Raw genomic sequence first — 24071 nt, forward strand, 5'->3', positions numbered from 1 at the left:
CGAATGTAAAGCGACCGTTCCTATCGGTAAGAATTAAAAAAAAAAAAAAAAAAAAAACTTGCTGTCCCCGCGCGAATAATAAATTACCAGGTGATGCGGACCGCTTCTCGATTCGGTGTAGATGCAGAGTGCAACGTTTTGTAGGAGGGAAAGCGCGGTGCAAGAAGTTACGATCGCTCGATCTGGCCGCTCGTTTATCATCGCGGGTCAGTTTCCTTCGGCCTGAACGCCCTGCATACTTGCGAGCGGCGCGTCAGGTCGAACCGGGAATCACGCGTGTCGCTACTCAAGGTCCATAATTTACCCGACGTGCTGGAACTTCCTACGTAGGGTAGGACTTTCGCGAAGCGGCATGGACCACCTCAAGTGGAAGGAAATGTTTTCCGGGTAAATTCCTCGGTCGGCAGCGGTGGCATACTCGCGGAGAGAAGAAATATTTCTTTTGAAACTTTCGATCCACCTGACAACTCGGAAGAACGATCGCGCGAATCTGTGATTCGGTAAATAAGGCCGCCGTGAGTTACTCGTGTTTCGTACGCTTGCAGATCGATGTGGGATATCGGCTCGCATCGGTTTCGGAGCTTAAGGGATCTCGTTGCCGACTTTATTTTTACCGGAAACTGTCTGGGGAGTGTACGATCGAGGAAAGTTATTGATTGATGTCGCGTTTACGTAGAGGGTTAACACACGGAGAAAATCCCATTTTAGGTTAAAAGTCGCCGAGAGTTTCTAATAAAGTTAAGCAATAATTGTTCGGTAAAAATACACTAGGCGATTTTTTTGAGAAAATAGTAACGTGAAATCTGAAAATTGTTTGTTTAAATAACTACGCGTAAGAAACCATTTATACTGGTTATATGAAATTAACGTAAAGACTTAATTTTGCGAGATTTAAATAAAATATTGTACGACACGTGAGAAGAGGAACTGATTTATTTCAATAATATTTTAATCTGAATTTTTTCTTCCGATTTTAATATAATTCGAATAATATATTATACATATAAACATAAATGTTCAGTAACTGCTTGTTACGTTCAAAGTTCTAATTAAAAAAAAAAACCAGACAATATAAATAGTAATAAAAGTGCTCCTATAAATCGGTATATCGCAGCAAAAAAAAAAAAAATAATCGAAATTGAATCTCAGCAAAACGGACTGGGAGACAAAATTTTAGAAAGGAAGAAGAAAGATTCATATATGTTTCCTACGCATGTCACGGAAGATTTGAATAATACACAAAGTATGTTGGAACTGCATATACCGACCAAGTATTAGTGAGTCGTAGAAACGCGAAAGGAGAGCATTGAAAGGTTTCAGAAGAGCGACATGTGACAAAAGTAAGAAGCAAAAGAAATATTCGTCTTTTCTATTTTGCTCTTGTCAGATGTAATATTCGAGGTTATACGAGTTACGAGGGAGACAGGATAAAGTTACCCATCTCCTCGGAGATTTTATGTCACGAGCTCAGATGCTCCATCACAAGGAAAACTGTATAACAGAAAAATATAGAAAACACATGCCGGGAAATACGTACTGCACAATGGTAACTCTGACGATATACAAAATGACGTGTAAAAGTCGTAATGACGAGCAAAACCTTTGCGGTACACCACGAAGAAAAAGAAAAAGAGGAAAAAAAAAATGGAGCATTTTCTACGAAACAGTTTAGTATAAAATATTTTTGACTGCTACCAAATATTAATTATTTTATGCAATATAAAGTCTTTAGTTCTAGAAACGTGTGGAGCATAATAAAATACAGCCACGTATCAATTTTATTGAGCGGTTTGTCCGCAATCCGACGCCGGATAATCTAAGAACTCGTAACTCGCCACATACGAGTCGTATCTTTTCGGCCATTTCGTTCGGATTGACTGCCACTGTTTCCTACGATCTTTCGGATACCACTCAATTTCCCGTATGTCGAAAACTCGTCGGTTACCCATTTACGATCGTCCGTATGCGCGTTCGTATGCATTATAATGGATTCGAGCATCCCCGCGCGTATACGAATATCACTGCATGTCCCTGGCGCGAGGATAACTTTGCCCGACGAAGAACGGCGCAGCGCCCACCTCATGATGAGCGAGAACAGTGGAGACGTAATAACGAGAAGTTGGATTAACGTTTCGCGGCATTCGTCGTAAAATGAAATACGGAGACTGATGAAAAGCTGCTGCCCGTAACAAACGCGAATATTTACTGATAATCCGCGAGTATCTCTTTTATTTTTTATAAGACGACAGCTAATGGAAATTATTATTTTTCCATTCTTTTTTTCTTCTTTCTAATTTATTCCGTTGCTTGCGTATATTCCGATTGTAATTTCATGCTCTGCTTGTCGCATTAACTCCCCATTATTAGCGTTTCGCTAGTTTCGAATTTACGATTCTACACGCATGTTGATAATGTGAACATTGAAAATTTAAAGGTTTGGAATAATCTCGACAACGTTCGCGAAACGACGTGAAACTTTGATTTAGAATCGTACACGTAGAATTCTAATGCGAGTAGTTGCAATATGTGCGTGATTGAAGAAATACAGTTTTATGGTAATTCGTTAAATTTATAATCGTCGTTAATCACAAAGCAGTTGTACGTATGCGATACGTGTCGGCGGAAATTCGCTAAAGTCAATACGCTGGAAAACGTTTTGCCGTTCGCCGTCGCGTAAAATAAAGTGGTTGCAAAGTAAACGTCACGTCGAACGTCAATGAAAAAAAGAAAAGAGTGTCGATGATTCGTAAAAGCGTGCCATGTCAAGATTTTATGTAGTCCTAAATGCGCGAGAACGAGGCCGCAATAAAAGCGCGGTCGTTCTACTTTCGAAAAGGGACGATTATCAGAACCGAATCGCGGCTATATTATCGGAAAACAATAGCCGTTTGCGTGGATAATAGCACGCTTTCGGAAGCTCCTACACGTACAACACCACGTGCGACGCAACACCTTGTCTTTAAACAAGAGTGCATCCTGTTGTTACTTAACGTAAAGGCAAGAATGATAGACAAGCCTTCCGTTAATTATTTAATCGCAAATATTATAATATACGATTTTAAATAATGATTCAATTACGATTTAATTATATTTCTTTGAAACAGACTTTGTAATTAAAAAAATTATATTTTTCTTTATTTAAAGTATAAAAATTAATTAAATTATTTTATTTAAAGCGAAGATAAATTTTTATTTCGTTGATTTTAGTTATTGTATTGTTTTATAAATTTTAATAATAATTATTTTTTAGCATGGAAAACATTTTGACCCAACCCATTGTAAAAAAAATTGTTCGACTCACCGATCTGCATAAAAATCAACGGAGTTGGAGGTGCTGCCGGTGACTGTAACATAAAATAAAAATATATTAATGTGGCGATGCTGAAAATAGTTAATGTTTAAACAAAAAGATTTACGCGTATGTAATTGATTTTTCAATATAAATAAATAAATAAATAAATAAAAAATAAAGTTAACAAAATGACAAATTAAATAAAATGAATTGATCCTCACCTAAAAGTTGCTCCGCCGATGCAGGATGCCCGTCCCGAGCCTGCTCCTCCTCTCAGTTGGGACGTGACGAGTCCTCCTTCCGCGCACAAGTCACTCGCGAACACCCCGACCGTGATTTTATAATCGCGAATTTATATACTAATTATATATTTAACACTTCATTCGTGCGACACCCTGTATAGCACTCGCGTTTGCAAAAATTAACCTAACATAACGAAATATTACGCCGATGACTAAACGGCACTCCCGGGTAAACGGCCGACGAACCGGCTTCGGTTCGTTTATCAAATACCTGCGACGACGATACATTCACCTCTTCTCTGGATTTGATCTGAAACAGAAAAAAAAAAAACGTTATTTGATCAGTATTACGAGTCAACACTTTTAGGTTATTCTCATCTACTCTACGCGACTTGTATCGTACCTATAAAGCAAATATTCGTAATGTAAAGTCAATTAAATTAATTATTGATTCCTTTACAAGTACGACACATGTACAGATAATCAATCACGAACCATGCGAGTCATATATGTACGCAGATCGGGCTAGCTGCGAAACAACCTTAAAGCAGCCCGGTGACAATAATATTCCAAAGTACTTGTTGTAAGATAAATAGTGCGCGGTCACGTATGCCGAGGTGACCGCGCTCGCTGCTACGCACCGATTCACGTAAATACAGCGGGAGTGCGAGTCACGTACGTTGCGCCGCCCGCGTGCTCTACGCTATTGCGTACTCGTTATACCAACGATTTTACACCGAATATTGCACACAATGTTAAACTCAATATCTCACGAACTTGTAATTACCGAAGATGTCGCGACGCTCGTCGATCAAGTCTCACTTCGACCGATAAATCTGCGACTACTTTGTTCGGAGCTCAATCGAAGAAAGTCTAAAATAATTATTCGTTCATTGTTAAACTTATACTTAATCGCCCTCCCCGAGACTCGGACATGTGCTATACTTAAATGAGGATATAACTTACTTTTACGGAACAAAAACTGTCTCAAAACGCTCTACATATAATGGAGCACGGATAGAAGAAGGTGAATTCGTCCCAGGATACGTATTCCTTCGCCAAATATGCATACACCTTTGATTAACGCCGAAGCGCCTCGTCCGTGCTGGGCTGCTCGACTGCGGGCGAAGGAATACGTGGCTCGCTCTCCCCACCACAACGTCTCCCCGTTCAGCCCCTCCCTGTTCCCTATCCGCACTCATGCAACGTAACGCGTTGTAAAAGAATTTATTTAATATTAATTTCAATGCCTCACAAATTCATAACCGATGAATATTTTGCGGTATATTCGTCAACTAAATTATAATTATTTAAACTAAACCGAATTAATCTAAAGAAACTAATATAATTAACGTTCTAATGTGCATATAAATTACAGATAATTAAGGTCAATATCTGAGCACCTTGTAATATAGACGGTGCTTTTTAAATGAATATATGAAATACGTAATCACACTTTCGTAATGGAGAGCAGATGCTTTTACGCGAAATACAATCGCGCTGAGTTTCGCCGTTATGGGATAATTGCGTGTATGTAATTTCATCCGCAGAATACAAAACGCAGTCTTTCCGGTTCGTTGTCTATGGTCCACTCGATTCGATGCATTCGAAGCGACGATGACCGTGGCCATCGTCGCCTGGAAATTCGCGGCGATTGTTTAATTGCTTTCCTCGGCCCGGCGTGACGCGCGCACATCGCCTCGCATAATTTAAGCCTTATAGCTGTCGCGGATAAGCGAAACGCTGCTTGAAACTCGACTTGGGTCCCGAAATCCCTCGGCGGATCGCAGGGATAGTAGGGCATCGCCGGACCACGCTAGAGAGATATTAACATACGTGGATCGTCCTATACGAGTTACGGAATGAGCACAAGTCCGGGTTCACATGCGCACCCACACATGCCTGGCGATATTCACGGTATGCCGTCTACGTGCGGTGGAAATTTAACGGGGATATCCCCCGCCGGGGGCGCAAGAAGCACCCGTAATTAACAGATAACGGTCAGTAGGATATTAGTTTATCCGCGAGTACGTCCTGACACTGAAGGCGTGGGCGATATATCACCTTTTTGCCTCTTATAGAGCGATTGTTCTCGGCGCTCGTTCGCGACACGGGAAATTAAAGTTTGTTTTCCAAAGGTGCACCGAAGCATTTCGACAGAGAGAAAGAGAGAGAAAGAGAGCGGCGTTATCATATTTTGTAGAAAATAATACCTCATTAAGTTTTATTTTTATTTCATCCGCATGATCTTTTATATTTGAGCGATGGACCTTTGATTTTTATGCAATCTCGTGCGCGCGATATTGTTCTTTCATATAGCATTGGTTTCAAGCAATGCATACGCACAAAATAATGAGCATTAAAACACGAATAATCTTTCGTAAATATAATTCACGGAATTGGCATGCGAGCCTTTCGACTAAATTCGTTTCGTTGTTTCAAATCGGCTTCATGTAATAAAGCTCACTTTCACGAGATAATACGGAAGTTTTAATAAGAGCATTTTACAGCAGCTCTGCAAAACTTTTGCTCTTAAAATGTTTTTAGAGAGTACTTTTTGTGGATTTTAAAATAAATTTGTTTTAATTAAAAATTAGTTAGACTATGTAGTTATAATTAAAGTAATAAGCGGCAAACTGAATTTAAATAAACTAAATTTGAATTTAACTTATTCGTGTACGTATATAAATCGTTATTTTATAGTTTTAACACCTCCGTACTCGCTATGTTAGAACGTATTCTGGTGCATATCTGCTTAACTTTTCCGCTTTCTAGCCTAACTTTATTGGCACCAACCTTCATAACTCTGGCCCGACTCTAGTCAATTTCGTTAGCGGCGAGATGCACGAACGTGAAAGTCTGTACGCCACATTTGCATGATATAACACACGTATTAAAAAATTGGCTCCGATCGAGCATGGATGACAATTTTATAAATATTTAAAAACGAATTTTTCCCGTATTTAAAGAACTTGGTTTTGAATACGATAAATTTTAATTAAACATGATTTCTAAATAGTTAAAAAAAAATATATATATATATATATATATATATTAATCAAGAGATATATAAAACCATAATGATACGTAATATTAATGGTGAAAGTAGATCTCGTATTAATTTACCATTTGTAAGAATCAAATCTGTATATAAAAAAGTTAATAAAAATGGTGAAAGTAGATCTCGTATTGATTTACCATTTGTAAGAACCAAATCTATATATAAAAAAGTCAATAAAAAAGGGTCAGACACGAGCAATCGACTCGACATTTTTTACTACCGAATGTACGCAGGAGTATAATATTATTAGCGTGACTACTCACTAGTCAGCTATAATTAACTGAAAGAGCCGATCAAAGAATTGCGAAAGAGAGAGAAAGAGAGAAAGAGAGAGAGAGAGAGACGTATATGCGGTTTGGCTGCATGCCGCGTAACTAAATTAGTTCTAGTGCAAATGGAATGAAAATGGCGCGAACGGAAATTCAAGAAAAGGGTGAGATAAAGAAACAGTTTCACCTTCGCCAGCATAAGATACTGCGGAAAATAATTAACAATTACAGAGCTAGTCTTCCGTAATTAGTACGCTTCACGCATTCGTACCAATTTCAAACGTGAAAACTTTTGACAAGAATAAATGCGAATTATAACAATTATTTCTATACTGTTAAACTTGGTAATTGGTTACGAGTAACAATGTTTTCAAAGGTAAACGCAGTAACTTTCAGAGCGCGATCGTTAACGAAGACCCTTAACGAAGAAGAACACCGTCTCGAAAACTGTGATTAACTAAGTCATTAGTCGAGCGGGGAAAAAAATTTCCTGTTAACATCGCGAGCTGTAATTTACGATTAGATCGAATATGGATAGTAATATATCGACTCTGCTGGCGTATAAATCACGATGTCGCGAAATGGGATTTCCAGCGAATAGCGTAAGAATTTGTAAAAGAATTTGTAGCTGAGATTTTCTGTTCGAACGTGTATTATTTCTTATATATTTCACGCACAGATTTCAGTACGCTTTTAATTTTATTACGCGATAAATTTCGGCGATGACATGATATAGGATATATCGAGAGAATATTCCACTGGCTATATATACATTCTTGGCAAGTCTTCAAATTTCAAAGAACGCGTATATAAGGACATAAATCTCACCGCGGGAGAGAGATTTCTCGTTTCTATGGTGAATCGAGTACGTTTTGTTCTCTAAAGATGAATTCGGGATTGAAGGAGCTGCGTGAGATAACTGCGTTTTCAACCACTTGAATAGTTAATGCGGATCTAATTAAAGATGGACGAGTCGTCATTTCATGGAATCAAAACGGAGGATTATTATGTCGGAAATTAGAGTCTCCAGTAATACTTCGTTATTTCAGTTTACTTGACGAAAGAGCCCTCTCTTTCCAAACGGCAAATTATTGCTTTCTTTATCTTGCGCGCATAAATAAATGCGCGTTCATTTAATTCCAAGGAATCGTCAAAAGTTAGCGCACAAATTTACTACGAGCCGCCGTAACTTCTAAACCGAATCTTTCGAGCTATAGACGCACTTTAACGAAACTCGCCGTGCAACCGGTACATTTTCTTCCGCCAATCGATATCCGATACAGCATCCGATCATACCGAAGACTTGTAACCAGACTGCACGTAATATTTTTCTTCGTAATGCATTCTACACGCGAGACATATAATATATTCGTTGAAACGTCAAAATGTTTATCTCACAGCGCATCGGCGTAACGCAATTTTTCTATTTCTATTTACGTTTGTTCTCAAATAACTAAATCAACGAAAAATTATTTTGCATTAATTTCAACTCGGTCCATAATAACGACGTTATTATCAAACTGCCCGCGGAGTTTCCTTATTTATATGACTATATGCAAGTATATGTAATTTATCATTTCATAAAGTAGAATAACGGCTGCGACTGCCATTATGTAATTACTTGATTTGTCCCGGCTGGAAAGTTTATAATGACTTTTTGCCGAGCGATACTCTAAATACTTTAATGGCTGAGACACTTAAGAGACAGCTTCTTTACGCTCATACCGATTGCCCTAATGAAAAACAGTGCGGAGGTATTTACTCGCGAAATGCCCCTCGAAAAATTTCGGAAAAGGATTTTTATCCAAGGCTGTTATCGTTTTTGCAACGAGCGAAGTTACCGATCTGATAACAAATGGAAGAGAATCCGATCCTTTTTCCGGGTTGTCACACCGGCACGTGTACGTGCACGTGTATGGACGGGATATAGATCGGAAGCGAGGACCGGAGTCCTTGGCTCCGCAGTGGAATTCGATTAAACTGGCTGCAGAGGCGTTCGAGTTTCTTAGTCGAATTGGAAGATTCCACGAGCTCTCCGGACGACAAAGCGTCGCGGGAAACTCTCGTAGAAAACGCTCGTTCGTTCTTTCGCCTAAGCCGTCGCCGCAGCGTTCCATGACCCCGGCGGTTTCTTAGCTGGCCGGGTAGCCCGTCGGCCAATTAGAAAAAACTTTGACCGAAACGGGATTACCTTGATCCCGAGAACTTCAGCTGCCGACACGATTGCGTTACCTCGATGTCGCATTAGGATTATAAACTTTCCCCAATCGGATTTAAGGAGATATGTAACGTCACTCGTACGCCATCGACACTTAAAAACCTTTGCTCGCCGACTGTATTCGCGTTCGAGGTCCTAAGTCAGATTTTTACCGTAAGTTCCGTCGCAAACTTATTTCGTCGACGGCGTTTTAAAGACCCGCGGGCATTTCGTTTCGCGCGCGCACGCGAACGTTAATAGATCTGGCGTCTACTAGATGCTCGCGAACATCGCGTTCGCCAGACAATATCGCGGATGCCTGGTTCATTGAAATATTGAAATGTAGGAAGGAGCGCGGTTGGAATCGCGTGCAAAGCCACGGCCCGGCTATGAAAAAGGTTTACGACAGCTGAAAATTCCGCGGCCGTGGCGTATATACCGTCTACGTTACGCCCGAATAGTGGAGTGGCTGAAATATAGTAGATACCGGCGCATTGTGCCACCAGTCTTTCGCGCCCGCGATCCTTGCCCATTTATTTGATATATGCGCCGGAACAATAGGTGGGGTAATGATCTGATGCTAGTGCTTCATACTGCCACGAGCAAAAGGAAAACGAATGCGAAATTCGCGAAAAAGATTTACGCCTATTTTCGCGACCGGCCGAATATTTTTTCTTTTTTCTTTTTTTTTCTTTTTTATACAATGCGCTAGTTTCGCAGTGGATATCACGGCGGCTTCGGCTTTGGCGATGCGACAGAAATCCTTCCGTTTTCCGAGTATTTATGGGACAGCCATCTTTAATTAAATTGAAAAATTACTCGCAAGGAGAAAGACGAGGTTTGTATATTAATCCCACGCAGCCAATATCGAAATATACGGCGTGCACGTAATGAAGCGATGTTTATTAAAAACAACGAATTCTTTTTGATTTTATATTAATATACAGATTTTTTTTCTATTCCTGCTATCAATACCGATGGCAAAGTTATCTTGAAAAGAAAATGTAATGATTACGCTTGCAATAAAAAAATTTAATAAAAATGATTAATCTCTAATTTTCATAGTATATCTGCAATTAGAGCAACTGTGAAATTTTTATAATTTTTTTTTAATGATTAAATCTTAATGTAAAATTTGAAATTGAAACGATGCATTGAGCTTTCTCTTGGGAATTATTCACGTCGTCTCCAAATAGATCTATTCGAGACTCGGGCTAATCAATAGCCGTCTGCACTGAATGATTTAGATCGGGGTTCATTAGTACATATCTAGCGAAGCTGGGCTGTTATCGATACGTGTCTGTGCGAGACCACATAGAAGCGATCGTTTTCGCGCATCTGCCACGATGCGGCATGAAGGAAACAAAGTTTAATCCTTCGGCGAGAGTTTCCGCTATCCGTGTACGTACACAAACAGCAGCAAGCCGGCGGGAAAGGCACGATTAATCATATAAGCAACTTTTGCCGCAGTTCTCGAACGAGACGGCGTACTCAGAAGGGTGGCGGTGATGCGATGGCGAAAGCTGCCGCGCGCACAACAAGAGGCTGCCGTGGGGTCAAAGAGGACAGGGTGGAAAACGGTGGCTGCGAAACGGCTGCTCCGTTCGAAATTGTCACGATGATAAATCGCGTCGGTATCGTATATCTTGGTGGCGCGTCTCCAAGCACTTGCACACGGCCGAAACTATATTTTTCCCGGATGCGGATACGCGAGAACGTGGGTTACGCGTGGCAAGTGAAGCGTGAGTACCCGCTCCCGGAGCGAAGGGAACAGGGAAGATCGTCGGACCACGGCTGCGAGCCATGGTTATATATGCATTTGTAGATTTCAACGTGTGCTCATCGAGAGAACGCATGCCGCAACTTTGTCATGCACGCTCAGGGAACAATACCCGGCTTGCTTGCGACGTGGGAGAAAGCACGGATCCCACACGATCAAGTGCCCGAGAGTAAACTCAAGAACGAACGTTGAAATATCTTTATCCGGGAATACAAAGCAGTTTTTATTGGCATTGCGATTTATATTGAGATATTTGTTAAGCGCAATTAAAATAAGATTTATATAATGTAAAAAAATGTAAAAAAAAAAAAAAAATTATTGTGCAGCTTCGACGAAATTATATTATTTTATTTATTCCTATGCGCTTATAAGCTCACGTTACAGCTCCATGAATATGAATTTCAAAAGATTGGAGCGGAGAGAGAAACGGGATAACCATTCTGTTTCTATATTGCCGCGATTCGGGGCAGCTCTTATATTTTTCTTTTCTTACTTTCGTTGTAAAACACCGCGCTCTTGGCAATGCAATCTCGCGACGGGGATAATAATTATCAATACTCCAGGCGCCTGCGAAACATATTACTTTGCCGAAAAGAAAGATTTACATAAAATAAGAAACAGCGAGGACCATAAAATTCTCTTCCGCAATGAACTATTAAAGATCCGCAGGAGAGAATCTGTATTTTTCTTTATAAAGCAGTTGTTTTAAAAGGTATAGATGGTATCTTCGCGTATGTTACATTGAAATGTACCTTTTGTCGAAGCGCACGTCTTGGGCATTGCAGGTGTGTCGTTAAAAGTAACGTATTGTATTAAAAAATTAACATTTTCTTTTACAACAAAGCTAAAAAAATTTAATTTACAGTTTCGATTATAACACACTTCCCAGGCGAATAAACATCGGTTTGGTAAACACGTACGAGACGTTCTCTATCCTTTCGGTAGCTAGTTCGAAGTTCTACTCCGGCAAACAACGTGGCGTTACGTTTGCCGTAGTTGTTGGAGTGAAAAACAAATATTGTCTGGTGCTTGGACTAGCACGAGGCAGTGCCGCGACGTTTCGGACGGAGGTTGCTGGCTGCTGCGGAACGAACGTGTCATTATCCTTAGTCGCTAAGCTCCATTAGAAACTAAATGCGCCGCGTTCCGGCTGGCAAACATGGGACCACTGTGAGAAACCTGACTGATTATGGAGACGTGGTAATTGTGCGCTGGATGATTTGTTCTCTGCTACAAAGAGGAGACTACTTAAGCAACCCTCGCGGAATAAGAGAAAAAGATTAATATGTCAATCGATATTCCTAACTATAACGAAATAAATAATACTTGTTTTATAATAGCAAAATCAAAAATTTAATTGGTAGTAAATGCTCTTCTTTAAGAGTTTATTGGGGGAGGAAAAAAAAAACGGGAGAGCCGCTATCAGATTTTTAATTAAAATAAATGCATGATTTCGTTCGACGGTAACAACAGTCCCAACGAAATCTGAGATTTGAATACGACGCGATTACAGCTGTAAATAGGAGGCATCAACGACGTTTAATGTGTGTTTCTGCGAAACAGCGAGTATATAACTTGAGTACATCCCGAGATGCTCTCGTGGAACTATAGCAGAGCGCGACATTCGCTACAGAATTCACGCTCGGTCTGACCTGAATATTAATGCTCGATGCATATATCTTTATCACACAGTCTTATCCAAGAATATATCTTCCAACTACAATAGCCAAACCACAGCGAAAGGCGCAAGCGTGGCTGCTTCTACTTTACATATTTTAGCAAATACTGGCGGAATATGTTTCCCCAATAAGTTTACAAATACTCGCGAATAAATTACCGGCGTGCAATTTGTACGCAACACTCAGACTATAAATTATTAATTAGCAGCTGTAGAAAATTTATAAGCACATTTAATAGCATCGTATTTAATATGATAATAATTTTCATTAGAAGCCATGCAGTTAATTTCAGTTTTCCCCCTTTTATTTTTTTTTTTTTTTACCCGTACGTCTTACAAAAAAATTTTGTTGCAGTTATAGCTTTGTTATCCAGAATTGTTGTACATGTACACGCGACGTTAATCTTACGTACAACGCACGAATGACTTTGCTCGTTAGTTTGGAATTTACAGCTAGTACCGCGCAAGAAACGCCACTTCGAGTTGTATGATCGGCAGGATGGTCAGATGATTAATTATGCTGCGAAACGCACAGTCATCTAAAGCCACAGACAATTGGGGGCCGTGATTGTCGACGGGCTAAGATACATTCTGACGCGCGGTTAATCGATATTCTCTCTAATTGATACCTAACGCGATTAATAATTATGACGGTTCGTCGCGCATTCAATAGCCGTACACACTTGCAGCAGAGATTAGCGAATTAATTATCATCAATATTATTGTCTTTGCTGTCGCGGGATATTGCTGCGGATGGTGAATCGCTGCGAATATTATTACTACCGTTTAATCGCTTTCTCCCTTATAATTACAAATGTATTTTCTCGCACACTTAGTTTAGTTCGAGTTTCAGTAAAGCTGAAAGTTTTTAGTGCTATCAAAGGCACGAGGGAAGAGCAGTTCGCAGATGTTATATGCGCATATTATTTACTCTTCGGCAACCCTTTCAAGCCGAGAACGATTAGATTCCATATAATTCTTTTCATTTTATTAAATGAGCATTTGGTTAACATTAAATAGGCAGCGCGGGCTATATTTTCACAAGAAATAGCGCACCTTTAATTAAGTCTCAGCCAAAGAACATGTGCTTCACCTTGAAACGAAAACGACGCGCGTGCGCTACACTGCTTGTAGATGGACGCGGAAAACGCGGTTGCAGGCTAATTTGCGGCGGTGCTAAACGAGGAGTTGCCGGAGCATCAAGAAACAGAGCTAGACAAAGGGTGAGGAAAGCAGAGAGAGGAAGCGAGGCAAACTCCAGACGCGCGGCGTGAACTCGCGCGAACTGCGGCCCGAGTAATTATCTTTGCAACGAGAAATGTTATTTACTAGTACCTATTTACCTCTTCGGACATTCGATCTTACCTATTAAAGAGAACTTGGCCATTTAGTTTCGACACGAGCATTAAACTGTATTACGAGGAATAAGGCCCAATTTTCAAGCTGATAGATTAAATATTAAATATAAAAAAAAAAAATAAAATTTTATGACAATTTTCGGAGTGGGCGTCTTTACTAATTTTATGATTTAATTTTAATGTGCGAAAAGCACACAGTTACAATCATCGAATTCACATTTTACTAATTTATACTGATCTACATACATAATAAAGTGCTAAGACTAAAAATGGAAAAAAATCAAGTTTTTAAGCGAGAAGTAAATTGCAAACTGCAAAACGAAAAGGAGATGTAGCAAGAGAGAGAGAGAGAGAGAGAGATAAAGAGGGCAAGACTGACTCGGCCTTTGTGTCGTTGACATTCTGATAATCGCTGATTCTCGTTCCATCGAAACCATCTTTTACCGCTTAGTCAGTTTTATCAAACGGAACTAGCCATAATTGCATAGCACAATTACAAGCCACTTGCGGCTTTCTCTTTCGTTCTTTTACGCCAACTCCCGTTACATGTTTCTCCTTTTATTTCGACCGCCGTTCGTCGACGTCCAATCAGTGTTTGGATTAAGTTAACTGCATCGACACCTTTTGGCTGGATCGGTTCGCAGCGACGGTCAGTTTAATAGAGATAACTTGAAAAGAAAAAAAAAAAGGGAACGCTATTCTAGAGGAAGAAGTACTTGATCGTCACAATGTTTAAGAAAAAATAATAAATTATTAGCTAATGATATTTGAATAGTTTTAAAAGTCATCCTGAGTTATCGTCGTATTTCAGCGTGTTATTCGAGAATTAAAAATAATAAAAATATTTACAATACAATTGAATCGAATAAAAATATTATTTGTGTTTATGGTAGCGTTAAAAAATAATTGGAAGTACGGTAACAAAAAGGATACGCCGTACTAAACCTGACAATTCTATTGCAAAATATATCCAGTAGATGAAGTCAGCTTCACGTCAGACTGCGTAATTTTCTGTAGCGCGCCTGCTTCTGTTCACTTGGCCGAAAAAGAAAAAAGATAATTATTTATCGTCCAGTGTTTCTCTTGTTTTATTTTTCTATGCGACGTAAAAATAGACACGGGGAGAAGGGAGATAAGAGAGGAACGAGGCGAATTTTGCGCAAACGAATGAATGCTAGATAAAGAAAAAGGAAAAGCACGAAATGCTGTTATTTACGCGAGTTGAGTTTATACACTTGAGAGAAATGTCCTTAACAGAGTTACTTTCTTTATCCTGGAATGATACGACGGCGAAAGTTGCGAGTTGCTTTCTACTTCCAGAGCGTAATCGTAGACCGGAAAATGCCACGCTGTAAGAAAGTGTTCAGGAATCTCGGTTGAAGCAGTGTTAAAAGCAGTTAAGAAGATAGTGCGAGCTAATAAGGCGGACGAGCGATAAGTGCATAGTGGAGGATGGCAGGGGGTAAAGGAAAGAGGAACAGGCACCCACGGTCCACCTAGCTAAGCACCCGATCGTCCACTGTGCGCTGTATGAGCGAGTGCATAAAGGTCGTCCTTGCAGAACGAGTGGCTTTTCATAACTGCGGGACAAGTTCGCGATAAAACCAACGGCGATAGGTAACGACGAGTGAATAACACCCTCGCCGGTGAAACGACGGGATAACTCCGGCTAGTCACATTATCGACAACTGAATCGCCGACTGCCCGTTCGCCCTTCGCTGGCGTCCGTAATAGGGTCGTCATCCCCCGCGGCCTCCGAGTTCTCGCTGGCGACCCCGTGAAACATTATGGGAAACCATGACCTCCGACTTATGCGTCGCTCGTCGCTTCGATGGAGATACGCTAACGAGACATCGACGACATTTCCTAGCAGATGAAATGCAAATGCCAATGCATTTGAGCCCTAGAAGCTGCGCGGTTTCTCTCAGCTCGACGCGGTATGAATTTCACCTCGATTCAGACGTGATGGAAATTAATGTAACTCGTGCTCGACCAGGCCCCAAAAATAATCTAGTAGTATGAATTATTTTCTAATTCTTCAAAATTTATTTATTTATTTATTTTATTGTAGAATAATTTTTTTTTCTTTTTCTTTTTGTATTGTTATCAGAATAAGAATTTTACACGAAAAGCTTAACAAAAGCGGCAAATACTTTAATTTAGAAAAGCCGCTTTGGTCGCTGCGAAAATCTCCAGAAAACAGGTTCCAATAGTCTTCTTCTGCCTTGGAATTTTCCACAAGAGTTCTTTGAGACCTGTCCGCGCTTCATTTCTTAATGATCATCCATCAAAGGAACCCTTCTAATGAAATATTTTGCTATTTTGTTGCAGATGGGATCTCGTATCAGCAGAAAAAACGCTTTTTGATCTAAGCGAGTCATTGAAGGATTTAAGAAAACGAGTAAAGGTCTAGACGAGTCTAATTCTGTAAGAGAGCGAGAGGAAGACCAAAGCTCGACAGGAAGATCCGAAGGGAGAGAAAAAAAAAAAAGAGACAGAAAATAGTGGAAACGCTCTGGCACATGTTACGTGTAAGAAAAAGACAGAGTGAAAAAGAGCGAGAAAGCGGGAAGACGCCGTTACTCTCGCGATCGCCGTCGGTGGAAGCGATGATTGTGTCTTCATGTTATACCCGAAGGAACGGAGTAATACGTTCTGAGAAGAAGGAACGTGAAGTATAGGGTGCATAAATCAAGACTCGCGCAGAAATGAAGATTCTGTCCGGGGAAGAGGAATAACGGCAGCGAGAGTGCAAAATTTTACGTGACATAAAGCCCTTTCGTTCAATGACGTGGAAAAAGTGTGTCTGATAAACAATGGCGGGCCGCTGTCCCTTTATTCTAAATTTCCATATCCGTCGCAGACATGTTAATCTTACGTTGAGCACCAATTACACCAAAGAAACGCGTGATCGCGCTTAATTAATTTCGTTGCTCCGGGATTATACAATATACGTATATGTGCGCGCAATCGTTATACCCGACCGTGACCCAGAATTCAAGATTAATTACGAGTAAAACGTGCCTCGTACCTTTCGTTCCAATCAACGCGCATACATATTTTCTCTATTTGAATTCTCGAAATTAATTTCGCCGTTGGATCCTTATGCTTCGTACTCGCCCACTTCTATCCTTTCTCGCGTCGATCCTTCGCTCTTATCAATGCGCGGTCTCGCTTTAATGAAATTCCTCTTTTGAGAACTTCCCAATTGAATCGTATAAATATTATGCGTGTAGATATTACGCGGCAGCGTATTCTTATAGTTTCCTTCGAGCAACTCCGGAATGATATGAAAATACCAGCTGAGAGACGCGACGGGATAAAACGCCGCGCCGGCAGTATCGAGAGTTTTGTTCGATTGTGCAGATATTCGGCGGCTGTGACGTATTGTTGTGCGACCGCGCTCGGACGAGAGAAGAACAGGGATAGGGGAGAGAAAAAGAGGACCGGGCGCAGCGGGGAAGAAATAAGCGGAGGCATGTCAGAGAAAATGATATCGAGGCGGAGAACTGATTGAAACTAGAAAGGAAAAATGACAACTATCGAAGCCGTTAGTGAAATGAGTGCGGTACGTCGAGCGGTATGGTTCAGCGCCGTGTTATTTGCAGCTACTCCCTTGGCCTATACTCAAGTAACATGGACGCCGATCTACGTCGGAGGATACAGTGAGTAAAACGATTACTTTTTATCATCGACGTAATGACGAAAAGCGTTTAGATTGCATTTACGATAAAGTTTAATCGATACGCTCTTATCCTACGTCCGCGTTTATGAATCCTATTTCAAGCTACTCTTAAACCGTCGTTATAATTAATTTCATCCCGAGTAACCACGTATGTCGAAATATAATTTGGAGATTTTTAATTTTTAATTCCTTTGGAGATTAATTTTATTCGCGGTGCTCTGTTTCACATTGATTAAATTCGGTTAAAGTAACCTCGTGGAAGGTATAGCTAAACGATAAGCGAGAGATGTAATTGTACTTGCACATTTTCGACCAAGGTTTATAACGCAATTAACGAATAACATATTTCAGTGGAAAAATATGAATATTATATAATAAAATATAACGTTAATGTTAATTTCGTCGGAGTTAAAACGTAATAATGTGTCACTGATTCCTTGTGTATGTGACTTATTAACATCATTTATCATTTCGCGTGATTTCCTCGTGGAACACGCGATATTTGCAGTTGTCACGTACACTAATCTTCATTTTCATATGATAATACATTATGATAAATTATGCTTCGGGCCGCGCTGGCGCGTCGCTTCGTTACGAGCTGAAAAAACATGTCAAAATGAGCACACACGCGCTTCCTCTTTTTTACGCGACATATTTTCATTCGTCCGACGGGAAAGCGAAAAAGGAAAAGAAGAAGTGACGCAGTAAACGATGAAATATCGCGCGGCATTATTTTTTCCGCGTTTCTCCGAATCTTTTTTAACGACTCGAACTTTGGCAATCAAGGTTATAGCGCCAACAACGAGCGGTAAACGCGAAAGTGTGCCTCACGATAACCCTGTACGAAGGATTGATAGTGTCAATTAACGAGCGACGACTGGCTGAAAGTTCGCAAACGGGTACAATTAATGGCGCATCAGCTTTCCGCGTAGCAATTGAAAAAAGAGACATCAAAGTGAAACGAGTCTATCTAAAAAAAATGGACAGAGTTCCTGAAACACTTTTTTTTTTTTTTCTATTTTTTTCTTTTTCTAATATCATCTATTGATATAAAGCATTGAAAGTTACAGTAGTTAATTCTTTAAAATAATGTCAAATAACAACGTCTACTTTAATTGATTGATACTCGTTCTTTTTACAACTTTTAACAAAGAAACTCCAGTGATGCAGTAAAATAAAAATTGCTCGTTTAATAATTAATTTTTAAAATACTTAATATGATAATGTTACTTGATAGTAATTTGAAGCGTTTTTATCAAGGTGTGACTCGCTATCGGAACAAATTACACGCTGCTTTGAGGATATGTTCCATTAGTGCAATCGTAAATTATTTTAATGATATTCTTCTGGAAAAATGAGTTCAGAATTTAATCTATTGCCCGCGTGGCGGCGGGGAGCGTCAAACCGGGAATGATGATAAATGCATAAAATACTCGCTTAAGAGAAAAGCAATCTCACGAGTATTCAGATCTCAACGGACATTAAATTTTTATAACCCGGGACATTTATCCGTTAATGCCGTCACTCCGCCTGATGGACGTCGCAATAATCGAATTACAGGAATGGTCCGTCACATAATTTATTAGACCGGACGATTTTAATATATTTTATTGTTAATTATCACCAAATTGCAAATTTAAATCGATAGTTATTACGTCTATGTGTATTGTTTTACTTTACGATCTCATAACTTTTGCGCACGCTAATGAAATTGTAAATGCTGCGCTGATAAGTAGATTTTGCAGTTCATAAACTCACCTAATGGAATAGAACACGAGTGGATTGAAATATGGAGGATTTTGTGTCATACTCTCCTAAATAATCGGGCGCAACTTACATTTATTTAAATATACTAACAAAATAATCCCTTGTATTATTACGCTCGAAAACTTACATTCTGGCGCTGCAATATATTATTATAAATAATATACTGCAAAATATGAAGGATTAAAATCATAAATGTAACATGAAAATGGCAGGCCGAGCGTACCGGATTGTCTGTCGATAGACAGTATTTTATCTTACGTACTCCCGAGAGGAAATGCGGGGGATCTGGAATCGGTAACAATGTATCTACAGCAAGATCAAATTATCGCACACACAAACACACATACACAGAACGATATTGCAAGAGGTTTAACCGAAGTAGAGTTTTACCGAATGATCATTCGATCCACGTAGAACGGATTGAAAACCAATCACGCTTCGCCCCGTAGAAAGATATAAGGCCCCGCTAGCAAGAAATCAATCTGAAACGTGCCCGAAGTAACTCAATTTTCTTCAGTTATGTCTAAGGTTACCGTTGCAGGCCGCGTATAAGCTGATATGAGAAGGTGAGCGTCCTCGAGTTTGCAACTTCCGCCAAGTCTGATCGCAGTCTTAATCACTAGAACTTCATCGTGAGAAATTAAGCACTACCGTTCTACAACTCCGACGTATCTTACCTTGTTTGTCTTAATGAACAAGTCTCAAAGTTGCGCCTTCCTTGCCTTTCCGAGATTTACTCGCCAACATTTGTAATAGGAAATATAACGACCAGGTGATATATAAAAATTTAAAAAAAAAAAAAAAAAAATTTAATTTAAATTACGAGTTACATCAAAATCGGAGTTGCAGTTTTTGCTGAAAGTGCTTTAATGTTTTAATTTTCAAACGTAACGTTTCATTTCTCGAAAGATATTACTACATTTCCAGTTCAATTATTCGTTGTACCGTGTCGAGTTTTCGTTGACAATCACACAGAGACGCGACTTGCAGGGATTTACTCGGCGTGTAAGCACGATGGCGCAAATGTGATACACATTCGCTAAGCGAAATGTCGTCTTATTCAAAGTCCAAAGTAGCAATGCGCAGCATATCCTAGGAACTGGGAATTCACTATCGCGCGCCATTGTGGCGCATCAATCTTCTAGATCGTTACGCGTCCTTCGTCCATTTAGTAAGATCCCTCCAGTTAGAGTCTGACTCGGTCGTAAGCGATGTCGTCGTAGTAACGACTGGGCTAGACAAGCAGATCCTTTAAAGCGTGATCTAGAGTTGCGTGTAGATTCGTCGCGCGTCGGAATAATTTAAGCCGCAAACATCATGCTCCGATTACGATGGATCGGGCAAGAGCCCCGCGAGGGAGTTTAGACGAAAGGGTGGAATATAGAATCGCCACTAAAGGCTCTCGTTTGCAGTTGGTTGTCGTCGGTAGCAGACTGTACTCTAATTAACGGCGGATAACAAGGATACTGAGAGAAAGAGAAAGAGAAAGAGAGAGAGAGAGAGACACGGGGAATCGTTATAATAATTCGCGCCGCTATGAAAGGATAAAGGAGGCGGAGAAAGCGAAATTGCATACAAAAGAGAGCGGGAGAGAAGACGTACATGGAAGCCGTGAGAGAGGAACGATTCTCGGCATCGGTATCTCAAATACGCCCGTCTTAAAACGTCGATTAATTAACATCCGAATACCAAGCACTTGCTGTTTCTCCGTGTGGAAATTGCCAAGTTTCATGACGTGAAAAGGTCGAAACCCGGTTGACGCCTCCCGTGAATATTGCGCAATACGGGGAAAACTAACTACTGCGAGCAGAAATCGGAGATGGATAGTCTCTCGCGTCGCGCTAAGTCGACACAAACGGGGCTGTAAGTCATTTGTCATGCGATCCTGCACGCCGCTTTATGCGAGTTACCAATATAGTAAACGTTTGACGAAAGAAACGAAGCCGTTTTCGAGGTTTCTTTTTTTTTCTACGTAAAAGAAAAAAAATTTTTTTTCTCTTTGAAGAATTTTTTTGCAACGCGGAAATTACGGAGACGTTACATCGACGGTGTTTTAATAAAAGGATGCAAAAGATTTTACTGTATTTAAATCTTTGGAGTCTGCTCCGGAGACCGTGAAACAAAGAACTTGAACTGATGCGTTTTATTCTTTTAATTTTGGTGGCGAATTACAGAAAAACGGATCAGTGGCGCGATATCTTGCGTATTACAGCGCATGTAGGTAGCACGAAAACCGCATTGTGAGTCAGACATGCGTACTTAATTCAAATATTATACTCACACAGGCGAGTTATGAATGCACGCAGCATGCTACCGGTTACGCGCACCTTGTCTCATTATTTGAACTTCAAAAGGATCATACTTCCATTGTAGCATAGTAGTAATTATATTCCTTTCATGTGCCGTTATTATGTTGCGTTCGTCATTTATGACGAACTGGTCTTTATAACAATAGGTGATTGATATCGTCTAAGCCAATATCGTAGATCAATAAATTATCCTATAACAGTGCCTCATAAAAACGACAAGAGTGATTTAGCTCAGCGATGTATGTAAATGTGGAACGAAGAATTGGTTTAATTTAACTACAACTTAGATACAACTGCTTAAGATGATTCTTAAATCGTTTTACTTCTTCGAGTTACGTTATTTCTTGATAAAAAAAAGAAAAAAAACAAAAAAATGAGCTTCTTTCTTTTTTACGCGCGAGTGTTCAACTTGGCGAATGAAGTCAAAGGTTGTAAAAAGACTTACGCTCGTAAAGCCCCAGTGAGATTCAAGTTGAACGAACGCGAGTCGAATATCGTGATCAGTCTTCAAAGATCGGGATTCTCGTGAAAGGGCATACAGAAATCTTTCGTTATTTTTTTCCTTCTTTACTTTCTCGTTTCGAGCCGTTTAATCTTATCACGCGCTATGTGGACTCAAACTCGATCGTTACTACTTACTGTCCTGAAGAGACTTCGTTCACGAGCTAAACTTTGATCCTTTCGGTTTTATCGCATTTCTTTATTAACAATGCCACGGAAGAACGCACTACGCGACGCGAATTAATTTGCTAACTCGTTTCCTTTTAACAACGCGATCGCAATGTAGTATTTACAACTTCTATAGTGAATCAATCGTTAGAAAAATATACGTTAGAAGTATCCGCTCGGATGACGATGATAAATTTTATTTTGCAAAAACGTTCGCTTAGAAATGTGTTCTCCACGATTACGCAATGCGTCAAATTTTATTTCTTCTGTGATAAATGGTTGATACCGTCCAAATATATTTGCATATTTGAAAAATAAACGGATTACAAAAAATCCGATTATAAAAAAAAAAATAAAAAAAAAATATATATATATACATACATGTACACGGGGGTTTCTTTGCATACCCACACCGGTCTCAAACAGTTTTCACTACTGTGAAAATACGGCAGAGTGCGAGCTATAAATGCGTTCCGTCGTATTGATTTATAAGTCAAAATGTAGCGTGTGCCGAGGGAGAACGTGACAATCTCGCGCCGTGCGTTTGAGGAGGCACGAAGCAGGCGGCAAAGGACGAGTATACGGAGTTCACGAAGGCGAAAACGTTTGCTCGGACGAGTAAACAGAGGCTATTCCGTTTGCTTTTCAAGGAGGACGAGCACGCCTCGTCGTATGCGTGGAATCGGGTATCTCGAACTTTTCTCCTCTCCCTCCTCTCCTCGCACGCGTGCCACCGGACGATTCAATATTGATGGCAGTCTTGCTTTCATAAGCGACTACTGTCCACCAATTTGTGTGTTCGCAACAATAAAACATCCCTCGAAACCCAGAAAGCGCTCTTTCAAAGTGAATTGTAAACTTCGCTCAGACAACCTTGTTTTCTCGGTAGATGGATGCTCAGTTGATATTCCTCACTGAGACTCTGTGTGTGTATTTATGTGTGTGGGAGTTGGGTGGGAAGGAGAGTCGATATTTACTAGTTCTCTTATGTATTAACTTGATCTTGCTTGAAATTTTGTTCCCTCCGACAAACTGTCCCACTAAGAGAATTATTAAAAACATTATTTTAATTCCTCTTGATATTGTAAAGTGATTGAAATACGTAAGAATAAATGATTATGTACGACAAAGCGAGACATTTTGTTATTCTAAAAAAAATTAGTCTGGTTATACTGAACAGATTTGCGGCAACAAAAATGTAAGCGCGTATTATTTTAACTGTTGTTAAATTTTATGCAAATCCTCAAAGAGCTCAATCAGCGACGAAAGAAATTTATCGTGAATGCATCGTTCGATTGTCGAATCGCGCAACAGGGAGCAGCTGTAAAAAGCCGTCGCATAATGAGAAAAAAAGTTTCGTATTCCGTCGATCTCGCAATCGGGGCCGGTGCATTGTTACAGAGCATCGCGACCACCTCGACCGAGCGAACTTGAAAAGCCACCTGCGCGCCTCGGTGTGCAGGTGCATTGCAGTTTCATAGTCTTCGCGCCCCTTCTCCTCCCCGCGGCCGCATCGCGCTGTTTCCCGCCTGGTCGACGGACCGGGGATCGTCGGGCAAACTGTAATCCTGTTTTCTAAATGTAACCCAACTTCGGCGAACATGTGTATGTCCGACCGCAAGCACTGTTCGACAATTTGTCTCCGCGCCCGACGCTTCGCCGCACTTCTCTCTCTCGCGCTCTCTCTCTCTCTCTATCTCTTTAGTACCCTTCTGGTACCGCCTCCTTTGTCACCTAACTGCATTCTCCTTCTCGCGCGTATAG

General features: G+C 40.2%; 1 protein-coding gene and 1 long non-coding RNA gene across 3 annotated transcripts in view; one reads left to right on the top strand and one right to left on the bottom strand.

The window, feature by feature from the left end:
* Nucleotides 1–5424, bottom strand: part of LOC139109277 (uncharacterized) — an 82139-nt gene extending 76715 nt beyond the window's left edge. Inside the window, exon 1 of the long non-coding RNA XR_011546813.1 lies at nucleotides 3302–5424. This is a non-coding gene — a long non-coding RNA (uncharacterized lncRNA). The remainder of the gene's footprint in view (nucleotides 1–3301) is intronic.
* Nucleotides 1–24071, top strand: part of LOC139109161 (uncharacterized) — a 204380-nt gene that overhangs the window by 25045 nt on the left and 155264 nt on the right. Inside the window, exon 2 of one of the 2 annotated variants that reach the window (XM_070668019.1) lies at nucleotides 16209–17542. In XM_070668019.1, coding sequence (XP_070524120.1) covers nucleotides 17410–17542 — 133 coding nt within the window. In that variant the 5' untranslated portion in view covers nucleotides 16209–17409. The remainder of the gene's footprint in view (nucleotides 1–16208; nucleotides 17543–24071) is intronic. The other variant, XM_070668027.1, reaches the window with a different exon arrangement.

Source organism: Cardiocondyla obscurior, linkage group LG02, assembly GCF_019399895.1.
Source record: "Cardiocondyla obscurior isolate alpha-2009 linkage group LG02, Cobs3.1, whole genome shotgun sequence".
In the NCBI taxonomy this organism is placed as follows: domain Eukaryota; kingdom Metazoa; phylum Arthropoda; class Insecta; order Hymenoptera; family Formicidae; genus Cardiocondyla; species Cardiocondyla obscurior.